The 20,894-nt window shown below is 44.3% G+C and overlaps 1 protein-coding gene across 1 annotated transcript; it reads left to right on the plus strand.

The window, feature by feature from the left end:
• Positions 1–241: 241 nt before the first annotated feature.
• Positions 242–20,316, plus strand: EMP1 (epithelial membrane protein 1). Its single transcript, XM_024257412.3, has 5 exons — positions 242–430; positions 14,999–15,128; positions 17,009–17,105; positions 17,211–17,351; positions 18,064–20,316. The coding sequence occupies exons 2-5, from the start codon at positions 15,051–15,053 to the stop codon at positions 18,231–18,233; spliced, it is 486 nt and encodes a 161-aa protein (XP_024113180.2). The 5' UTR covers positions 242–430; positions 14,999–15,050; the 3' UTR covers positions 18,234–20,316.
• Positions 20,317–20,894: the final 578 nt, after the last annotated feature.

The following is a 20,894-nucleotide window of genomic DNA, read 5'->3' on the forward strand; positions in this document are numbered from 1 at the left end:
AAGGAGGAATGGACTTCAGTAAACAGATCTATTTGTGTGATCCTATTACTCATTTGAAGCAATGTCCCTCCTTTTTTCCACTGTGGTCTGTGTGTCTGAGTCAGAGAGAGCCTACAACAGGGTTCTTTGAATTGATGGCTCACTCCCAGCCACTCTTGACTGACTGCCAGCTTAGCAGGGCGTAGCTTACCAACAAATCTTTTTTTTTTTTTTTTTTTTTTTTTTAAAGCCAGACTGATTCATAGAAACTCCTTTAAAACACAGTGAAAAGAAACCGCCCATTACACACCCCAGTACACCAGCAGAGGAAACTTATAACCCCGGGAGGCAGGTCCTTCCCCTCAGTGCGGTCGCATACTTGCAGAAGATCGGACCAGGGCTGCTGCCAGCACCTGCCACTCAGAGCGCCTCTGTCGCTGGGACCCTTCAGGTAGGACAGCTCCCAATGCTGTGGGGACTCGCAGCAAAACTTCTCCTTCGTTTCCACGGCTCTGCTTCTTCTGACCTCATCTAAGCTTTGCTTTTTCTTTTTTTCCTTCGCTATTTTTCTATGATCCTCTAAGAACCAAGTCCTTGAAACTTTTGGCTCAAAGTGGATACAGAGACAACTTTTTCCAGAAAGTTCAGAGAAGTGTATTTTGAGGATGGAGTCTGGGGAAATCAGTGGGATGGGGCTAAAATTGTGCCTGGCAGTGACCGGGTTCTCGTTCTAGGATGTGGAGGGAGCAGGGACTTTGAAACAAGCTGGGATAGGATACTGTTTATGGAGGAAACACCACACACTTTGGAAATGACATTGGGAACTGGCCAGATGTTTTTCACCTCCTCCGTTTTGATTCTGATTTCTTCAGGACTTGAATTGTTTCTCTGCTGGCTGGTTGTTGGTTGGGATTTTTTTGGTGGTGGTGGATAGATAACTGGTTTTCAGTTTATTTTTGACATTGCTTTTCCTGCCTGTTTGCTTCTCTATTCACTTCTGTTTAAATTTAAGTATTTTTTTTTTCTCCTCACAGGATGGGAAGAGGGGGATTGGTTTGTTTAAAGAAAACCGTTGGCCAGGCACGGTGGCTCATGCCTGTAATCCTAGCACTTTGGGAGGCTGAGGCGGGCAGATCACCTGAGGTCAGGAGTTCAGGACAAGCCTGGCCAATATGGTGAAACCCTGTCTCTACTAAAATACAAAAATTAGCCAGGCATGATGGCAGGTGCCTGTAATTCCAGCTACTTGGTAGGCTGAGACGGGAGAATTGCTTGAATCCGGGAGACGGTGGTTGCAGTGAGCCAAGATTGTGCCACTGCACTCCAGCCTGGGCAGCTGAGTGAGACTCCGTCTCAAAAAAAAAAGAAAGAAAAAAGAAAAAAGAAAACCGTTAGAGAGAGAAAGAGAGGGAGGCAAATGGTGTTTCAAATGAAACGTGGGAGGGGTTCATTTGGTCGAAGCAGGAGCTGATGAGGATTCCAGATGCCTTCTCTTGGCCAGATGTGGAGGGCGGGGGAGGTAAAAGGGAAGCTGGGTTTGGAGAAGAGGGTGGGGCAGGAGAACTTCATCTGTGCCTGTTAAAAATTGTTGAGTGGCTTTGTGCTTTCACCCCAGAAAGAGCTGCCTTTCAGTGCCGAGTGAAAAGATGGCATACCAGAAACGATAAAAGAACTTTTAAAAGAAAGTGGATGTGGAATTTCTCTGCATGGAAGGCAGTGATTGTTTTGAAATGCTTATCTTTTCTCTCGTTCCTGAAATGTGATTGTATAAATGCAAACACTCATGCTAATCATGAAATCTGGAGGAATGAAGAAGGGTGCTTTTTCTTTTTTTTCTTTCTTTTTTTTTTTTTCGGTTAGCATTTTGGGTGTCTACCGAGGTGTGGCCCATTTCAACATAGACGCTGGTATATTTTTTCCCCAAGTAAACAAGATGAGAATGACAGGATTCAGCTTGTCTGACAAAGTTAGGCTTTTCCTTTAGAAAGGCAGTACATTGGGAGAGAAGATTTAGATGTAATCAACCCTGTGTTGAGCAGGCAATGCTTCTTGTAAAACTGCCCCAAGGGGGATGATTGAGTAGGCATCAGGGCAACTTTTCAAGATGAAGGGAACTCCTACATTTGCTTCACATGTTTATTATTTCCACATTACATGGATGTGGATTAGCGAAGCCATTATTAAATCAATAGTGTTAACATTCTGTGAAAATTATACAAATCTTTTAGTTCTGTGCAGGTTAAAACTAATAACCAGTCAGCAAACGGAAAGCCCTGACAATGTTGGGAGTGTAAACCATCATGAATTGCATTATTTGTGGCAACGTTTCACATGATACTATGGGTTTATACAGGAGAAAATATGCTACATGTTACTTCCTGGAGTTTGAAGGCAATTTAGAAAAACGCCGTTCTGATTCCTGCTCTCTGCTCTTCCTCCAAGAAGTAGTGAAAGAGTCCCTTAGCTGTGAGAGTTTTTCTGGATTTCAGCTTTGACAATACCGAAATGTGAGGGTTATTCCCCCCCCCACTCCGCCCGCTGCCTCCCACCCTCAGGGGCAGATCCAATTCCACCCAGACTCCAAAGAATGGGGCGGGGGCGGGGGCTGCAGGACATCCTGTCTGGCGCCCTGGTCAGAGGGCCCCCCACATTTACATTGTTTGTGGGTACTAAACTGTCTTGGGAGTTGGCAAAAGGCCATCAAGAACCAACTTGGAGCAAATCACATCCTTAGAATCTGGCTATCTCCCAGGACTGCTGGGCAGACTGCTGGAGAAAGGAAAGACATCCCTTCTGTGGATTGTGGAAAGGACTCACTGCGCCTTCCTCAGCCCTTCCTGCTTCCTCTAGAGACCAGATTAGGCCCATCAAGTTCCCAGCCTTGTCAGTGGGCTTCATGGAGACCCCTCACCTGGGAACACAGACCCTCTTGGCTTGCTCTGGGTGGCTCTAGGGATTTCAGGTAGTGCCAGACCCACAGGGACTACTGTAGAGAGACCCGTTGAAGACTGGGGAAAACTTGTGGATGAGGCAAGACTGCTTTTCTGTAGACTCTATGGAGCCTGGTGGGGCACATAACTGAAACGTGGACACGGGAAAGGGCAGGAGGCAAGTCAGTTCCATTTCATCCTTCATTTCGTTCACAGAATTCTAAATTTGGGAGGGATCTTGGATCTCATTCATTCTCTTACTGTATGCAGAAATCTAATTTTTACACCATCTTGAACAGATGGCCATCCTACAGATCTTAAAATTTCCAGATGCAGGGAGCTCAGAACCTCAGTGTGTACCTCCACACTCATTCCCCTTAGCAGGCCAGCTCTAATTTTATTAAAGTTCCTTAAATCAAGGAAAATCAACTTCCTTATAACTTCCTGATTCTGCTGGCCTGAAACAACTCAGAAAATATCTATTCTGGTTTTGTTGTTGCTCCACCCAATGATTCCTATCCTCTAAACACTTAATGTCTATTTAATATTTAATGAATACAACTTGATGGATCTACATTGCATTATCTTTTCTTCTTCTTCTTTTTTTTTTTTTTGCCTAAGGCTCAGAAGGGCAGGGAGCATTTTTGAAGTTTGGAATTATGCACATAGTTAATCATACTCACAGGGTTTTTGATTTGGAGGTATTTAATTTTCTAAATGCATGAATATGGTTCCTTCTTTAACCTCCCACATGTATGTACATAGCTGCCTAACACAAAGCCTCAGGCCTATTTGGGACTCTCAGATGTACATACTCGGAGGGACACACCCAGTGTTGCTACCTACTAGGTCATGGTTAGATCAATCCAATACCAGGACACAGGCTTCTAGCTAGGCCTTTTGGGGATTGTCCCATAATTTGGTCCATAGTTCATGTAGCCCACATCTATACATTGTCACCACCCATCATAGTAATTACGGGAACAGGCTGCCCATCAAATGTAGCCTCCTTGTAATTGCTGGCCAGCAATCTGGGTATCAACCCCTTGAGAAGAGCTCCTAACCCTTAACCAGTGTAGAACGGGAATTTTCTCACCATAAGCTTCCCTTTTCTAATACTCTTCCCAGATCCGCCCAGGTGATCTTGAATTTCTGGACTGCACTTGCTATTCAGTAATCAAGAAAGCCCAAATATGGTTCCAGTTAGGGGTTTACTTGAATCTTCAGCACCTAGCCCCGACATACACACGTCCTGAGACTACTCTTTGCAACACTTCAGTCCCTGGTGTCCTGCCTGGGTAAAACCATTTCCTTCAATTTACCTGGGAGATTCACTGATACTGAAGCAGAAAGATGAAAGCACAAACACCTGTGGTGATTGCTGCTTCTGTCTCTTTCTTTTTAACAAAATGTTTGGGTCAAGTTTTTCTTTTGTGTTGTGGAGATGGCATTTCCCTGGAACTGCAATGGAATCCTCTGCTGTTGATGCGCTTGGCCTTATGTGGCTGTGATAGTTTTTCTATTTGCTGAGCCTGATTCGTGAATTGTTTCTTCAAACAGGGTAGTTAAACTAGAGAGCCCTTTCAGCACAGGTTGAAACCGTGGCAAGAATCCTGGAGCAGACGTAAGACAGCTGACTAGGAAGACAGAGGGGCAGTGGTGTTATCTTGACTCTGCCATGTAACCACAGGCGAGGCACTTGTCTTCTTGCTTTCGGAAGTTGAACTTGGTGGTTCTTTCAGACCCCTTATGGCTCTGAGATTCTAAGATTCAGCCAGGCATGGTAATCCCAGCTACTTGGGAGACTGAGGTGGGAGGATCACTTGAACCCAGGAGTTTGAGACCAGTCTGGGCAACCTAGTGAGACCCTGTCTCTAAAAGAAGAATTTTAAAAAGCAGGGCGTGGTGGTGCATGCCTGTAGTCCCAGCTACTTGGGAAGCTGAGGCAGGAGGATTGATTGAGCCCAGGGCTTTGAGGCTGTAGTCAGCTATGATTGTACCATTGCACTCCAGCCTGGGTGACGAAACAAGACCCTGTCTCAAAAAAAAATAAAAACAAAACAAACAAACAAAAACACCAAAAAAAACGAAAAACAAAAAAATTAAGATCCTGCCATTTCTATTTTGAGAAATCCCTTGGGCTGACACTAGCAGCTAGTTTAATCGGTAAAAATTGATAGAAAAGTGAAACAGGGCAACACGTGGCATTGAAATGGGCATTTTGCAGAGGATTCTCGTCTCCTAGGTCCCTTGAGGACCCACGGAGCCTCCTCTGCCCCATCCACTCACAGATTCTTTAGGCATGGTGTTCCCCGGACTTACTCTCAGCCATGAGCATTCACTCGGCACTGGGAATAAAAGAGGTTTGAGTAATTAAACGTAAAGGGTGCCAGCTCAGATGAGGAGGGCAGGCTGAGTATGCGAAGACATTGACAATGGCAAAGCATTCACCAGGAACAGAATCAGGCTCAGGGAGAAACTAAGCTGGCCCTGGGAAAGAAACTCCACCCTCTTCTTGAGGAGGGAGACCCTGCAGCATGAGGGTGTGGTGTACAGGTGTGGACAGGAGCCAAAGAGGAACAATTTGAGAGGAGGAAGAGGAAGATGCAACTAGGACAGGAGGGAGGGAGGGAGAGCAAGTGGGATGCTGTTTCCCAGGCCTGTGTGTTGAGGGAGGAGGCAGGCAGAAAGACCTAGAAGCGGGAGAAAAAGCTAAGTGGATAGAGAAAGACAGAAAGGGGGCAAAAGAGCAAGGGAGAAGTGATGAGGATGTTTCCCTTCCCATCCTTCCGCTCTTGTTTGGGGACCACCCACCCTCAATGTTTCAGGACAGTCCTTCGGTCAAAATTCAATTCTTTGTCCCCTGTGAAGAATCTTTTGTCGCATTGGCTACCTCTTGTTTTTTCAGGATAGTTGACACCTCTTTGGTATCATTTTAGTTTCCATTACGTGTGCCCACCAGGCTGGAACCTCTTCAATGTTTCTCCTCTTCCAGGTCAGATCAGAGCTGAGAGCACAATGGGGTCCTTGATCCTTAGACTTCTCATTTCAAAGAATCAAAGACCCTTCCCCAGGACACTGGAGAAGGGGAGTTGGAGAGAGGTTTGCAACCCTGAAACAACTAGTTTGGGGCAAGCCAGTGTGTTCACATTGATCTCAGAGAAAGCTCTGAAGCTGAGACCTGGAGCTTCCCTTTACTGAAAGATAGTCTCCATGTCTGGGTGGGGTGGGGACTCCTGTGCTGAGGGTTAGAAGGTTGCTCGGAGTTTGCAGGGGGATCTGGTTCGGGCCTGTGGTGGCCAGGCAGCCTGGCGCTGCTGGGTGGGCCTTCTCAGCAAAACGACAGGGAGAAGCAGTGGCCTCTGAAGACCCTGTGTTTTTATAATTGGCACAGTTTTAAGGGGTATATGCTGACTCTCTGATTAACTCAGAGATGGTAGGAGGAAAAGAGAGAACAGTAGATCTGGTAGAAGTTCTAGAACTTCCACCAAACCCTAAGCCAAGAGACAGGAGAGAGAAAATCATGCCAGGTGGAAGAGCCCTGCCTGGAAGGTGCGAAATGGCTTCAGCTCTGATTCGATTCCATTTCTCCTTTGGGGACGTGCATTTCCTTCTTATCAAGGGGTTGGACTGAATGACCTCAACGCCTCTCAACCTCTAAAGAACGAATTGAAATGAAGCCCTGAGCCCATCTGGTGGGTCTGGGGTGTCTCTAGGCAAGGGGCCTCCCCTCCCAGCTTGCCGCCTTCCAGGAGGCTGCAGCTTTGCTGGTTGAAGCATGTTGCCGCCATCTACTGTTGGTCCCACCCAAGCGCCACTGGGGCCGGGCCACACCTAGGTTTTCTTCCCAAACTCCTAGTTATTATCTTGGCAACTTCTCCCTTGAAGACATTCTGGCTGCCAGAACACTCCTTTGTCAAAAGCAGAAGGCAACTCACGCTTCCGTCCTCGCCCAGGGAACATCGCCCGATCCCTTGACCAGCTGCAGCCTGGGGGAGTGAGCTGGGCCCCAGCTTCACAGCCCAGGTCTGGCCTCAGTCTTCGCAGATGTTGCCCAGATCCACCCCTCCCCTGAACACAAAGGAGGACAAGCGGAAATAAGAGAGAGAGGTTATTCTCCTTGGGAGCATTTGCAAAAACAATATTCATGTAGCTTGTTTGCTTTTAGCATAATTGTTGGCCCTCAGGCTCTGCCAGAGAAGCATAAAGCCCATTTTGCTGGCCCAAGCCTCTCATTTTACATGGAGAAAGAGACCAACCAACCAGGAACTGTGTGGCCCCCGCTCTGTGCCTGGCACAGGCCTTCAGCCCTCACGCTAATCCTGTGAGGTCTACAGGTCACAGTTCAGACGTCGTGGAGCCAGGATTGGAGCTGAGAAGCCCTGCTCTGTGCTACTTTGAACTCTGTGCCTGTAGGAGCCACTGACCAGAAAGGTTATGTGATTTTTCCAAAGTCAGAAGTTGGTCAGAGGCAGATTTATTATAAGAATCTGGTTCTCCAATAGGTTCTCTCTCTCTCATACAGCGTGCTTACCCCACTCCCAACCCACACCTTGGATCCTCACCCCTAACTATGTGAGACTCTGTCCTAGTCTACATAGCACCAGACCAACATGACTTGCTGTATAATAACCCCCATTTATAATAGCCTGCATTTGGGAGATGAAAACAATAATTGTTTTCCCTGCAGCATGTAGGTCCCTATTACTTTTGCTGCTTGATTGATGATGTTTCTCCTGGTCGTAAAAACTGCCCTGTATTTTCCAACATCAAGTCCTACCTGAGGTTCCTTACTTCCACACCAAACATGAGCTATGCAGAGGCCAGAGGAAATGGCCCTTGAGAATCCTTTTTCTCCCCATGTTTCCCACGGAGAAATTAATACCCTGCTTTCCCACCCCTGCATAAAAACAATATTGAGAATGGAAAAGTACGCTTGATATAAAAAAACAATAACAATGGCCAGAGAGGCTCATCCAAGGTCTTATCCACTCAGCCTGCCTTTAATCCCAGTCTTTTCCTCCGCCAGACACATCCTCTCTGGCTGCCCCCAGAAGGGAGTGCTTCCTTTTCTGCTTTTGTGTTACATGCGCATCCATTTTGCCAACCAAATGATCCTTCATGGGAAACAAACACATCAAAACCAAACCAACAAAAACAAAATGCTCCCGACTTGCGCAGAGGACAGAAAGGCTTTCGTGCCACCCTGCGCGGTGTCCTTAGGAAGGAGAGGCAGCTGCGGAGTTTCAGGTGTCACGCTGAGGAAGGTGGTGTGGGGTCGTCTGATTCATGGGGGTCAGTGACCAGAAGCGGCTACGCCTCCCTCTCTCCTCGAGCTTTGGAGGAAGCACCACGTCTTTGGTCAGATGCTGTGAGAAAGCTTTCTCCAAAGTTTACAGTTATCCAGAAAGAGATCAGAATTTCACTGTCAGAAAAACATTGGCCAACAAAAAGACAGGGAGTGTCTAGCAGTAATCTCAGGACTCTGTTATGACTTGACTGAGATTTTGAGATCTAAGGTGAGGGCCTCTGGTGAATCTTCTGATAACCTGGTAGTTCTGCTGTGAAGACAACCATGCTAGAAAGAGGAAGAATTAGTCTAGTCGGGTAATCTCACTGGCAGAATTAAAAATGGTGGTGGTCGTTGCCAAGAGCACACTTGGATGTATTGTCAGAAAAATCTTTCTAATCGGGGAGGGGATCCTGGTAGGTAGTGAGCTCTCCATGACTGGAGGAGACTAAGCGTGATTCAGATAGTTCTTTGGTCAGATTTGTAGATGACTTTCTTGAATTGAAAAGGAATTTTAAAGACCTCCCTCTTCAGTCCTGAGATTCTATAATTCAAAGAAGTAGAGAGAAAGGTTAAATCTGCAGACAAACTAGTGTTTAGAAATTTAAGACATTTTCTTTGCATTCACTTATTTCCTCTTGAACAAAAGGCAACACACACATATATACCCTTGTATATTCAAATGCACTCAGGAAACAGTCACATATTTACATAGGTATTTATATAGAAATATATAGCAAAGTTTGCATACAATAAGATGCTCAATACATAGTTGTAGTAAAGTATTAAACAATTGCTGAAAAATAATAAAGGACTAAAGTCTATGTATGTTTAAAAAAAGGAAATATTTTCCCTCTATAATTCTGTTTATTATGGAGTCTTCAGTCATTTTGACATTGATTATTTTTCCATGGGGAAGAAAATATGGCCATCCTTAATTCATTTATTTGTTCATTGAACAGATATTTATTTAGTACCTGTCACAGGCAAGACTCTCCCTTCAGGGACTTAAAATCTTAGGGCTGTCATTAGTGGTTTTAATAAAAAGCTATGTGAGGGCAATAGAAGAAGAGAGAAAAGAAAACTGCTCCTAACCTATGGATCTGGGAAGGCTTTTTAGAAGAGGTAGGATTTTAGCTTGGTTGAAAAGAATTTGATAGACTGTCACTGAAAGAAGAATACAAAAGCAGGGCTTTTATTTTTGGAAATCCAAGTCCTGGGATTGCAAGGGCTGGCTTGAGGTGCTTGGAGCCTCTTTCCTGGTGATTGGTGGTGGTTAGTGGTGGGGGTTTGGAGGTTCTTGAGTAGGGGAGTGCCATGGTCAGATAACCCAGTAGCAGGGTAGAAGATATGTTAGAGGGGAGGCGTTCAGAGACAGGGTCATGGGTGAGGCTGATGCCATAGTCAGGCTAGGACCTGAACTGGACAGTGGCAATGGGAATGGAACATAAGGAAGGATGTGAGAGAAGTAATGGAGGTAGAAACTCAGGGTAGGACTGTGATGTTTTGGGCAACAAAAGTGGAATGAGGGGAAGGGAAGATAGGACATTTGGCAGTGGTCATTACTGCTCTCTTCTCCCCAGAAAAAACCTGATCTTTCTTAAGCTGCCAGGGAAATGCCAGCCAGATCCATCTCCTGCTTCTCAGAAAGCTCTCTCATGCCCTTTTGTAGAGAAGGTCTCCATGATGCCTTTCATTCTGGGAGAATCTCACCCACTCTCAAATGAATCATGGAAATTTGAGCCCTGAGGGCCTCCCCCAGTGTTTGCATCATCTTCAGCCCCTGATTTCTGAGCATGCTCCCCTCCCACCCCTCGGCTAAGGCTAATTCTTCAGTGACTCAAGGCCCAGGATTTTGACCACTTCCTTCACTGGAGAAGTGGGTTTTTGGTTGCTCTATTCTATTGTATTGCTCCCAGTTATTGTGTTTTAGGCCACTCTTAAAGAATTGCTGCTGCCCCCAGGCCCCATGGCAGTTCAATGAACACACAGACTTCTGGACAGGAAGAAGTTATCTGACACCTAGCTTAGCAATCACGGAGCCAAATTATGCACCTCTAAACTTCCCTTCTGTTCCTTAGAAGTCAATTATTCTCAAAGTCTCTGCAGATTTAGTTACCCACCAGAAAAGGAAAGGCTCCCATGGGGGCCTGAGTAATTTCTCACTGGTCAGAGAACCCTAAAAGTGTTAGGCTGCCTGAACAAAGGCAACAAGGCAATGTATGGCAGTCTCAGGGCTGTGTTCCTTTGATTCTTTCTTTTGTGTGTGTGTGTGTGTGTGTGTGTGGTGTGTAAGAGGGAGGCAAGAAGCCAATAAAGATTTAAATGGATGGAGAAAACTTGAAAGGTTTGGTTATCCCTCTTTCCCTTCTCTCATGTCTCATATTAGTTAGTCCTTTAGAGCTATAGTCACGAGCAATTTTAATCCTCAGGGTTCTATTTAATTTAATTTATTTTATTTTATTTTGAGATGGAGTCTTGCTCTGTTGCCCAGGCTGGAGTGCAATGGAGCAATCTCGGCTCTTTGCAACCTCCGCCTCCCTGGTTCAAGCGATTCTCCTGCCTCAGCCTCCCCAGTAGCTGGGACTACAGGTGTGTGCCACCACACCCAGCTAATTTCTTGTATTTTTAGTAGATACTAGGTTTCACCATGTTAGCCAGGATGATCTCGAACTCCCTCAGGGTTATTTCTACTGACTATAACTATATTAGCTATTCTGTTAGCTAAGAACATTATCTGAATACTGAATGGTCAGTGTTTGTGAGGTTTGCATTAGAGCTAGGACCACAAAGACACCTCTGCTGTAGTGTGGTCTGGGCAATGCAGAAAGAAAAGGAGGAACAGTGGTCAGAAACAAAAGATGGTGGTCGGAGGTAGGGAACTGCAAGCCTGTCCATTAGGGCAGAAAGAAGAACAGAAAAGGGATATCAGAGACCCGTGTGTGGCTCCGAGGTGCTGATCTCTATTTCTCTTAATAATACTTCTCTCCAGAGTCAACATACACGACCCCTATACCTTCCTCAGTTTCCCACCCAGCCCCTAACTGCCCCTGTGCCATGTATGTTAGGTAGATGAGGCTTAAGAAGGAGATCATCCTCCACTCACAGTGGTGGGTACAGAAATGTGTTCCTGGCATCCACACAGAAGTCAGTGGATGGCCTGTTCTTTAAAAATGCAATGAATTGATAAGCTCTGCTGGCCTAGGTCTGGGAGTCTAAGCACCACAAATGAACGCTGTTATGAGCATTCCCCTACAACTTTGGAACTGCCCAGTGCACCAAATGCTCTGCAAAAAGCGGGTCTTGCTTCAAAGTATTCAGAATTGCAATGCTGTGATTCTCTGCATCTTGGTTTGCGCTGCCTTACTAGGACTAGGGGTATGCTTTCCACTGGAGATGCCACCCATATCATTTTAGAGAGGGCTGAGGGAGAAGTCTACTATTGTTTTAGTGAAACACACTGCTAAGAAATAAGTAGTAGCCACCAATACTTCCAATGGTATAAATTCTCGTAAATGGTATTTTTTTCAGTGCCTTTGTATGAAGCAAGATTCACAATGGGGCAGAGAATGAATCTCACCACAAGCTACCTTGCAAGTAATGGGTGGGTGGAAGTTTCAGGAGCAGAGGTTCTTCTGTTTATTATACTCTGCTATTTGATAAATGCCCAGACATTTACCCATTAGGTACCACTAATGGCTTTTTCATAAAGACCTCAATGATCACCTCCTCCCAGACTGAGGGTTTCCCTGGGGGCAGGAGGTATCTAGCACAGTGGAAAGACTGGGTAACTAGGGATGATTCAGCCCAGAAACTCAAGAAGATAATTCATTCTGTTTTCACCTGTTTTGGGGAAGGCCATTGAAAATAATGGAAGCCCCTCTAAACTGACAGTGAATGATATTAGTAAAACGTGACAAATAATGGGCCAGTGAAAAGATGGAGAAGTTGTAGCTGAAGCTAAACAGCCCCTCCTTCTGGCTGGATACAGCAGCTAAAAGCAGAGAGAACTGTGTGTTTTGCACAAGACCACTTGCTAACTCAAGACATTTTGCTTCTTTCCATGGTGAAAAGACAGGGAGGGCACCATCACAAAAATCTAAGATGAAAGAGAGTCGCTCTTTTGCTTGATTCTTACATCCATTCTTCCAGCCTGCAATGGGCAGGGCATATGGTCAGGTGGATCCAGGGGCCAGGCACTCGTGCACACCACCAGGGCTGTGATGCACGGGCCCAGGTAGAGGTGCCATGGGAGGGGTCATTGAGACAGAGAGTGTGAGCTGGGCAGAGGAAATCAGACTTGACTTTAGGGGTTACAGAGCAACCCAAGGAGACAAAATCCTGCTGAATTCCTAACAGCCTATTAGGGAGGGAATGTTTTCTGTGACTCATTTAAGCGGCCTCACTTGGTGGATTATATTCTGTTATTGACCCCTCCAGCTCTTCCCACTTTTAAGAAGAGGATGTTTGTAAATTAGAAGTAACAGGAACAAGAAAGTCATTTGAAGAGCCCAAGGAGGATTAAACATAAGTATTCGTTATGTAATATTTGTAATTCCCTGCAATCAGCCTGTTCCTTTCCCCATAGGGGGCAAGGAGATCAGGATCTGGTGAGGTGTGAATCTTGGGGGGTATGAGGAAGTTGGGCTGAGAAAGTGAACTTTCTCCTGGTCTTTCCTGAGGGTGTGCTCTTAGAGGTCTCCCCCCTTAAGGGGCAAGGGTTAGATAAATGACAATTTCTAAGAGGACCGAAAGGATTTTATACACCCTGCCTCGTGAACTAGACAGCCGATATCTTATTACTTGCACTTAACATGGGGCAGCCTAGTGATTGAGTAACTGGGTTGGGTTGGCAACAGCTACCCGGCTTCACTTATGAATAATAGTAATAATAATAACCACAGCTAAAGCAACCCCATTATTAGTAGCTGCCATGTGCCAGACACTAGGTGTTTTACATAAACAATCTGAATTCATCCTCACATTTCCCTTTGCAATTGACATTGCGACTTCCACTTTCTAAATGAGGAAACAGATGAGCGGTCAAATAACTGGATATGATTCTAATTCAACCTCTGTCTGATTCAAAAAACTCTTTTACTGTGCATTTAAGTCAAGCAGAAAATTGGGGAGGTGTGCTAGAACCTGAGAAAAGCAAAAATGAATTTGAATGTGTGGGGAGATTATTAATAGCAGACATGAAAGCTCCAACCTCTCCCCTGAAGAGGCAGGATAAAAGTCATCATTTTTGCATTCACAGTTAAATTGGATACATTCCTAAAAAACAACCTGGGTTGGAAGGAAGTGGCCAGATTGGGAAGGGGCTGTTGGAGAGGGTCAGGGAGAATGGTGGAAGCCAGTGTCTGCCTCTCATTCCTTGCTTGCAGAGAGCAAGGCACCCTGATGTATATTAGATCATTCTAGATTTTTGGTTGCCTGATAAAGAAAGTGAGAGGAGATAAAAGGCAAGTGAAGTGTTGGAATTATAGTATCAGTGCTCTCTAATAAATACCTGATGTGGCATGAAAGTGGCTCAAGCACATTTAAAAGCATCAATTAAATTAGGTGGAGTGAGAGAGGGCAGTGGAACAACTTGCAGGATGTGCCTGGCCATCTCCTCCCTTGGTTGGGGCATCCACATATCCATTCTGCCTAGGGTGTGAATAACCTCAAGCCCTTTTCTTTTGATGTCCCTCTGAGCCTGCACTGCTTTGTGACAGTTTTAGGCATGACAAAGCTCTCCTTCTGTAGCTGACATAAATCAGAATAGCCTCCCCCACGTGTATCCTTCACACTTCGTTTATTTCCTAGGCTTTATGATCAATGGGCTCCCTTCTTCTCTGCTGCGATTATGGCTGAAAGCTTTTGTTTATCCGTGCACATTCTTAATCGATATTAGTTCCCAATCCTCCCACCCTGTGATTTATGCATTTGCCTGTCTTCTGTATTGAGTCCTGAAGGATTGGAATTTGTGTAAATGTCATGTACAAGGAGAAGGCACATTTGGTGGTATCTCAAGTTGCATTACTTTTAAAGCCCCCAGAACCGTCTCACTGAGCTGTGGAAAATAAGACTCTCTGCCCAGACCAATGGCAGGCTTCCTGCCATGAGGCACACAGAGCCCAAAGGCTCAGGTGTAAGTAATAATAGTCTGAAATGCTCGGTCAGAGGGTGACCAGACCATTAAACTGTAATTAGGTTGTTATAATTATTGAAAACCAAACAGCATTATAATAATAGAATTGTGCCTCTCACATTTTATATCTTGCCCGGGATCAAATTAGTAGCCTATTCAGTGTATGGGCATTGAGTAATAGTTGCTATTCTTCAGAAGGCATTTACTTCTATTAAAAGTGCTGGGTGAGCAATTTGATGAAAGCATGGACATTTTCCTAGTGGAAAATGGACATTTATATGACATTGTTGCACAGAGACCTGGAAATTATAAAGGCCTACTTCTTTGAAAATCAAAGTCCTATTTTTAACCTCTAAAACACAAACAAAATAAAATATGAACAGTTATCATAAAATGTTCTTGTTCCTTTTTTGAAATAGAATGTATTAGAGAAATGAGTATGTAAATACCCAAGAAGAAACCAAATTCTGTTTCCATGTAGGTATGCACTTAGGCAAATCAGAACTAGGTTACAGGGGTGTTTTCAGGAATTTATGATTAGATTGGGATGGTTTTTAGTGCAGCTCTTCCCCATGTTAGCAGATAGCCCACACGTGTGGGAAAGCTGAGTCGTCTTATTGAATCTGACAGTAACCGTTTTTGTCCCTTTCTTTTTCTTTTCAGAACTCTCTTTGCTCACGAGTTACCAAAAAAAAAAAAAAAAAAAAGAGCCAAGATGTTGGTATTGCTGGCTGGTATCTTTGTGGTCCACATTGCTACTGTTATTATGCTATTTGTTAGCACCATTGCCAATGTGAGTAATGTTCTTTTGTTCATTCATTCATTGAGAAATCATTCGAATATTTACATCAAGTGCACAAAAGAAGTTTAAGCCACAGCCCTTGCCCTTCATGAACTTACAGCTCAGTTGTGGGAAAACAAAATAAACACACGCTTGCTCTTCAAACAATTAAATAACAGGAGGATAAAAGTGAATGTCCACAGGAGTGATCCTGCTAGAGCTGTAGGTGGTTAAGGGCTGGAGGATCTAGTGCAGCGGCTTCGGTCAGAGCCTTCCCAGCAGCAGGGGTGAGTGGAGCTTGAGGTGAACCTGGAGGAGTGGTAGATGGCTGAGGTTTCTCTTAGTGAAAGAGGGAAGGTGGAAGGATCATAGGGATGCATTCAGGTGGGAGTGCTAGCAAAGGAGCACATGTAGGAAGGACAAGCTTTGGTGAGAGGATAAGGAGGACACACACCTATGTGGCTGGAGCCGAACTTCCCCTCGGAGAAGCTTGATTAGAAGGATAGATGGGAAGAAGAGGATGCCAGACTGACGAATTCAAATTTTGAGCAAAGAGTAGCATGTGAAAGTGGAGTTTTGCAAGATTAACCCAGTGCCACTGAATTAACTAACTCAGACAAAACAAGAAAAAAAAATGGAGGTAGTGTCTTTTCTCTCTGAACCCTGGGCTACTCTGACCTCTAGTGGTGGCTTATAGCACCCAATTTGCTTTTACTTGTGCTTTTCTCAGAAAAAAGCCAGCTCCTTGGACCTAAAAACCAAGGCCACCAATCACTAGGCAGGCAAACCATGGTTTCAGAATCTGTTTAGGTCCCTATCACAGTTAAAGTATAAGTGAGTTTTAAAGTTCAGATAGAAGAGCTTTGCAAACATTAGTGGGTGTGATCATAAGCAAGGCTAATTAAGAATAACTGTGATAAGACAACCTCTGCCCATGCGACCTCCTCATTTTATAATTTAGCCATTCTATATGTCAACTCCTATATCTATCCAGATAAATCTGATAAGCTTCTTCAAAGTGTATTAATGAGCGCCAAAGTGCTGAGTATCTGTGAATTACCAGCCCCTAATATAAGGCTAGGCACACAGTTGTTTATTGAATGAAGAGCAGGGATTGGCGTAGGTGATTGCATGTTCCCGGCCCCGCCTTTCCAGTGTGTGCATTTGTGTGTGTGTAGACAGGATCCTGCACTTGTTTTCTATTCCAGAAGGATAATTCCTTTTCTTGGGCCAGGCAGGAAGGGATGGCGGCACCATGATCAGTCTGGGGGAATCCATTCAGGTCACCCTTCAGCTTTTAGTAGCCCCTACAGGAAAGCACTTGCTATAGTATTTTACTATCAAATTACTTTGCATGTTGTGACAGTCAAGTTTGATCCTTCTGTTTAGATGAAAGTGGCTTATTAACCACTAGATTCATTGTTATTTTCCCAGTAGGTCTTATGTTTCTTAATTTTTTCCAGTTGGACATTTCACTTTTTTCCTGGTTAACCAGGGACTTAAATGAAACAATCTTGTTAGAGTGTATGAATTGCACATACCTAGCCAGTTTCCTCATCCTGGGCTTCTGTTTCTCAGAACCTTAGAATTTTAAACCACTGTGGTTGAGTTACTTCCATATTTTTTTAAGTCATGAAGAATGTGGAGCCCAAAGAGGGCTAGGTGATTTCTTTCCGGGGTTCACATTCTTCTGTCTCTCTTCTCTTGGCAACTTTGTGAACTTCAGTTTTAATCGGATCTTATTTTTATCCACAGATAAGCTGCATAGCCATAGTTATGGCTAAATAGAATGTCTTTATTAAAATTTGATCCCGATGCAAGATGATTTGTTATTTTCTTTTTAAATCAGAGGGTCAGCTTTCAATCAACATTTTTTCTCCTTCTGGTTTCAGGTCTGGGTGGTTTCCAATCATGGAGCTACATCAGTAGGTCTTTGGAAAAACTGTTCCTACAATAGCTGCAATGAGACCCTGTCATATGCCGGTGAAGGTATATATAAAGATATTGACCCAGTGCTGACAATAGGTGTGGTCAGGGAATGTTCAGCCCCTGGAGTGACCTCATGCCCTTGTTCTCCTCGCCCTGTATCTACAGATGCCCTGAAGACAGTGCAGGCCTTCATGATTCTCTCTATCATCTTCTCTGTCATTGCCCTCCTGGTCTTCATGTTCCAGCTCTTCACCATGGAGAAGGGAAACCGGTTCTTCCTCTCAGGGGCCACCACGCTGGTGTGCTGTGAGTATCTCATGGGTAGACTCCAGTTTACACTTTTAAGTCCATCTTACCATGGGTGCTTCTGGCAACTTCAACAGATTAGCACGTGGTTCAGTGAAACTTCCTTGTGCAATTTTCTCCTCTGGTTATTTGTTCTCTCGTGGAGAACCTTGAATTGCTGCTTGGGTTAAGAACCCTCACCTGCTTCATTGTTCAAAACCAGTGCTCCTGGGTAGCTACCAAGTGGCAGCGCATATCTCTCAGTAGCATGTGTGTACAAGACACTTGAAGAAGGCAGAAAGGTAGGAGTTCTCAGGAAGATGAAACCACTGCCACAATGCACACAATTATTGTGATTCTCATTTAATTGTCGTTCTTTCCCAATATACTTGGTTTGGTGGGAGGACATGCTCTTTTGCATCCCTGAATAGCTTTCCTAGACCCACGAGGGACAGACGGGACAGCTGGGTGGTAGGCATGAGGTTCTGTGTTTTACATCACACTATGGCCACACAAACCAGTGCAGATATGAGAGCCCAGACACCTCTAATTTATCAACATATCATCGATCTTGGCCCAGGGGACATCCAACAGAACTCCTGTTGAGGGACAAACCACTAGAGTTCATTTTTCTATTGCTAATGAGGGAAATAGGATCTTCGTAAAATTATAAAAACTTTTTCTTGCTTTTAATGTAAGAAAACACACCGACACATCTCCTTTTCCCCTGCAGGGCTGTGCATTCTGGTGGGGGTGTCCATCTACACTGATCGTTATGCGAAGTGCAGTGAAAACTTCCAAGGGTCGGAGTGTCACCATGGCTATTCCTACATCCTGGCCTGGATCTGCTTCTGCTTCAGCTTCATCATCGGCGTTCTCTATCTGGTCCTGAGAAAGAAATAAGGCTGGACGAGTTCATGGGGATCTGGGGGGTGGGGAGGAGGAAGCCATTGAATCTGGGAGGGAAGTGGAGGTTGCTGTACAGGAAAAACCCAGATAGGGGAGGGGGGAGGGGGAAGGAAAGGGGGGAGGTCAAATCCCAAACCATTACTGAGGAGTTTCTCTACTGCCAATCCCCTGCCCTGGGGAGAAAGTAGTTGGCTAGTACTTTGATGCTCCCTTGATGGGGTCCAGAGAACCTCCTTGCAGCCACCAGACTTGGCCTCCAGCTGTTCTCAGTGACACACACTGTCTGGGGCCCCATCAGCTGCCACAACACCAGCCCCACTTCCGAGGTGAATTCTGGGTCATGCACTGAGGTCCACAGACCTATTGCACTGAGTTAAAATAGCGGTACAAGTTCTGGCAAGAGCAGATATTGTCTTTGTGCTGAATATGCTAAGCCTGGAAGCCATCCTGCCCTTCTGACCCAAAGCAAAACATCACATTCCAGCCTGAAGTGCCTACTGGGGGCTTTGGCCTGCGAGCCATTGTCCCTCTTTGGAACAGATATTTAGCTCTGTGGAATTCAGTGACAAAATGGGAGGAGGAGAGAGAGTTTGTAAGGTCATGCTGGTGAGTTAGCTAAACCAAGAAGGAGACCTTTTCACAATGGAAAACCTGGGGGATGGTCAGAGCCCAGTCCAGACCTCACACATGGCTGTCCCTCATGGAGACCTCATGCCATGATCTTTGCTAGGCCTCTCGCTGAAAGCCAAGGCAGCTCTTCTGGAGTTTCTCTAAAGTCACTAGTGAACAATTCAGTGTGAAAGTACCACACAAACTATGGGATCCAAGGGGCAGTCTTGCAACAGTGCCATATTAGGGTCATGTTTTTAGGATTCCCCTCAATGCAGTCAATGTTTCTTTTAAGTATACAACAGGAGATAGATGGACATGGCTCATTGTAGCACAATCCTATTACTCTTCCTCTAACATTTTTGAGGAAGTTTTGTCTAATTATCAATATTGAGGATCAGGGCTCCTAGGCTCAGTGGTAGCTCTGGCTTAGACCATCTGGAGTGATCACCTCTTGGGGACCCTGCCTATCCCACTTCACAGGTGAGGCATGGCAATTCTGGAAGCTGATTAAAACACACGTAAACCAAAATCAAACAACAGGCCCTTGGGTGAAAGGTGCTATATAATTGTGAAGTATTAAGCATACCATATTTCAGCCATGATAAGAACAGAGTGCCTGCGTTCCCAGGAAAATAAGAAAATCCCATGAGATAAATAAAAATATAGGTGATGGGCAGATCTTTTCTTTAAAATAAAAAAGCAAAAACTCTTGTGGTACCTAGTCAGATGGTAGACGAGCTGTCTGCTGCCGCAGGAGCACCTCTATATAGGACTTAGAAGCAGTATGTTATTCCTGGTTAAGCAGGCATTGCTTTGCCCTGGAGCAGCTATTTTAAGCCATCTCAGATTCTGTCTAAAGGGGTTTTTTGGGAAGACATTTTCTTTATCGCCCTGAGAAGATCTACCCCAGGGAGAATCTGAGACATCTTGCCTCCTTTTCTTTATTAGCTTTCTCCTCATCCATTTCTTTTATACCTTTCCTTTTTGGGGAGTTGTTATGCCATGATTTCTGGTATTTATGTAAAAGGATTATTACTAATTCTATTTCTCTGTGTTTATTCTGGTTAAGGAAATGTTGAGGACAAGCCACCAAATTACCTGGGCTGAGGTTAGAGAGATTGGCCAGCAAAAACTGTGGGAAGATGAACTCTCATTATGATTTCATTATCACATGATTATAGAAGGCTGTCTTAGTGCAGAAACATACTTACATATCAGACATGTCCAAAGGAAATACTCACATTTCATTAAGAAGTTGAACTATGACTGGAGTAAACCACGTATTCCCTTATCTTTTACTTTTTTTCTGTGACATTTATGTCTCATGTAATTTGCATTACTTTGGTGGATTGTTCTAGTACTGTATTGGGCTTCTTCATTAATAGATTATTTCATATACTATAATTGTAAATATTTTGATACAAATGTTTATAACTCTAGGGATAAAAAAACAGATTCTGATTCCCTTCATTGTGTGAATTTTTTTTTTTTCTAAAAAAATGTGGAGAAATATGGATAATTGTGACATTTATCCCTCATTAAGCTGCCTATCAGTTTGATTTGGACAACTTGACATTTATGTGAGACATTAAGCTACTTTCTGGTAATATATTAGGCATTTCTGCAATAGCTCTTTCAGGCAACTGAATATTATTAAGCATAGTTTTATCTTCCTTTAATTAAACCTCTTAGGCAAAAAATGGAACTTCATAAGCTAATACATTAGAAAGGGGTTATGATTTTAAATCAGAAATGCTTGTGACATTAAGAAATGGGCACTTCTGAAGTTTCTTTGAAACAGCCAGCTCCTCTAATGTGTCTTCAACATATAAAGTGATTCACAAAGGCATGCATCACACCTATTTGTAGCAGCCCATTCATTACATAAAGGGCATACCTGTGTGGGCTCTGTGAGTGAAGGGAGGCTTCACTACTTTCTGTGAGCAGTAAGGACTGGTATCTTTCTGTGAGCAATAAGGACTGGATAAAGACGGCATATCCTTGTGTCGTGTCAGCACCAATACAATAAGGAGGGTTTTAATG

This window comes from Pongo abelii, chromosome 10 (genome assembly GCF_028885655.2).
Source record: "Pongo abelii isolate AG06213 chromosome 10, NHGRI_mPonAbe1-v2.0_pri, whole genome shotgun sequence".
In the NCBI taxonomy this organism is placed as follows: Eukaryota; Metazoa; Chordata; class Mammalia; order Primates; family Hominidae; genus Pongo; species Pongo abelii.

Coding starts and splice junctions, on each gene's coding strand:
- EMP1 (XM_024257412.3), top strand. CDS start 15,051: ATGTTGGTATTGCTGGCTGGTATCTTTGTGGTCCACATTGCTACTGTT. Junction 15,129..17,008: donor TTGTTAGCACCATTGCCAAT/GTGAGTAATGTT, acceptor TTCTGGTTTCAG/GTCTGGGTGGTTTCCAATCA. Junction 17,106..17,210: donor CCTGTCATATGCCGGTGAAG/GTATATATAAAG, acceptor CTGTATCTACAG/ATGCCCTGAAGACAGTGCAG.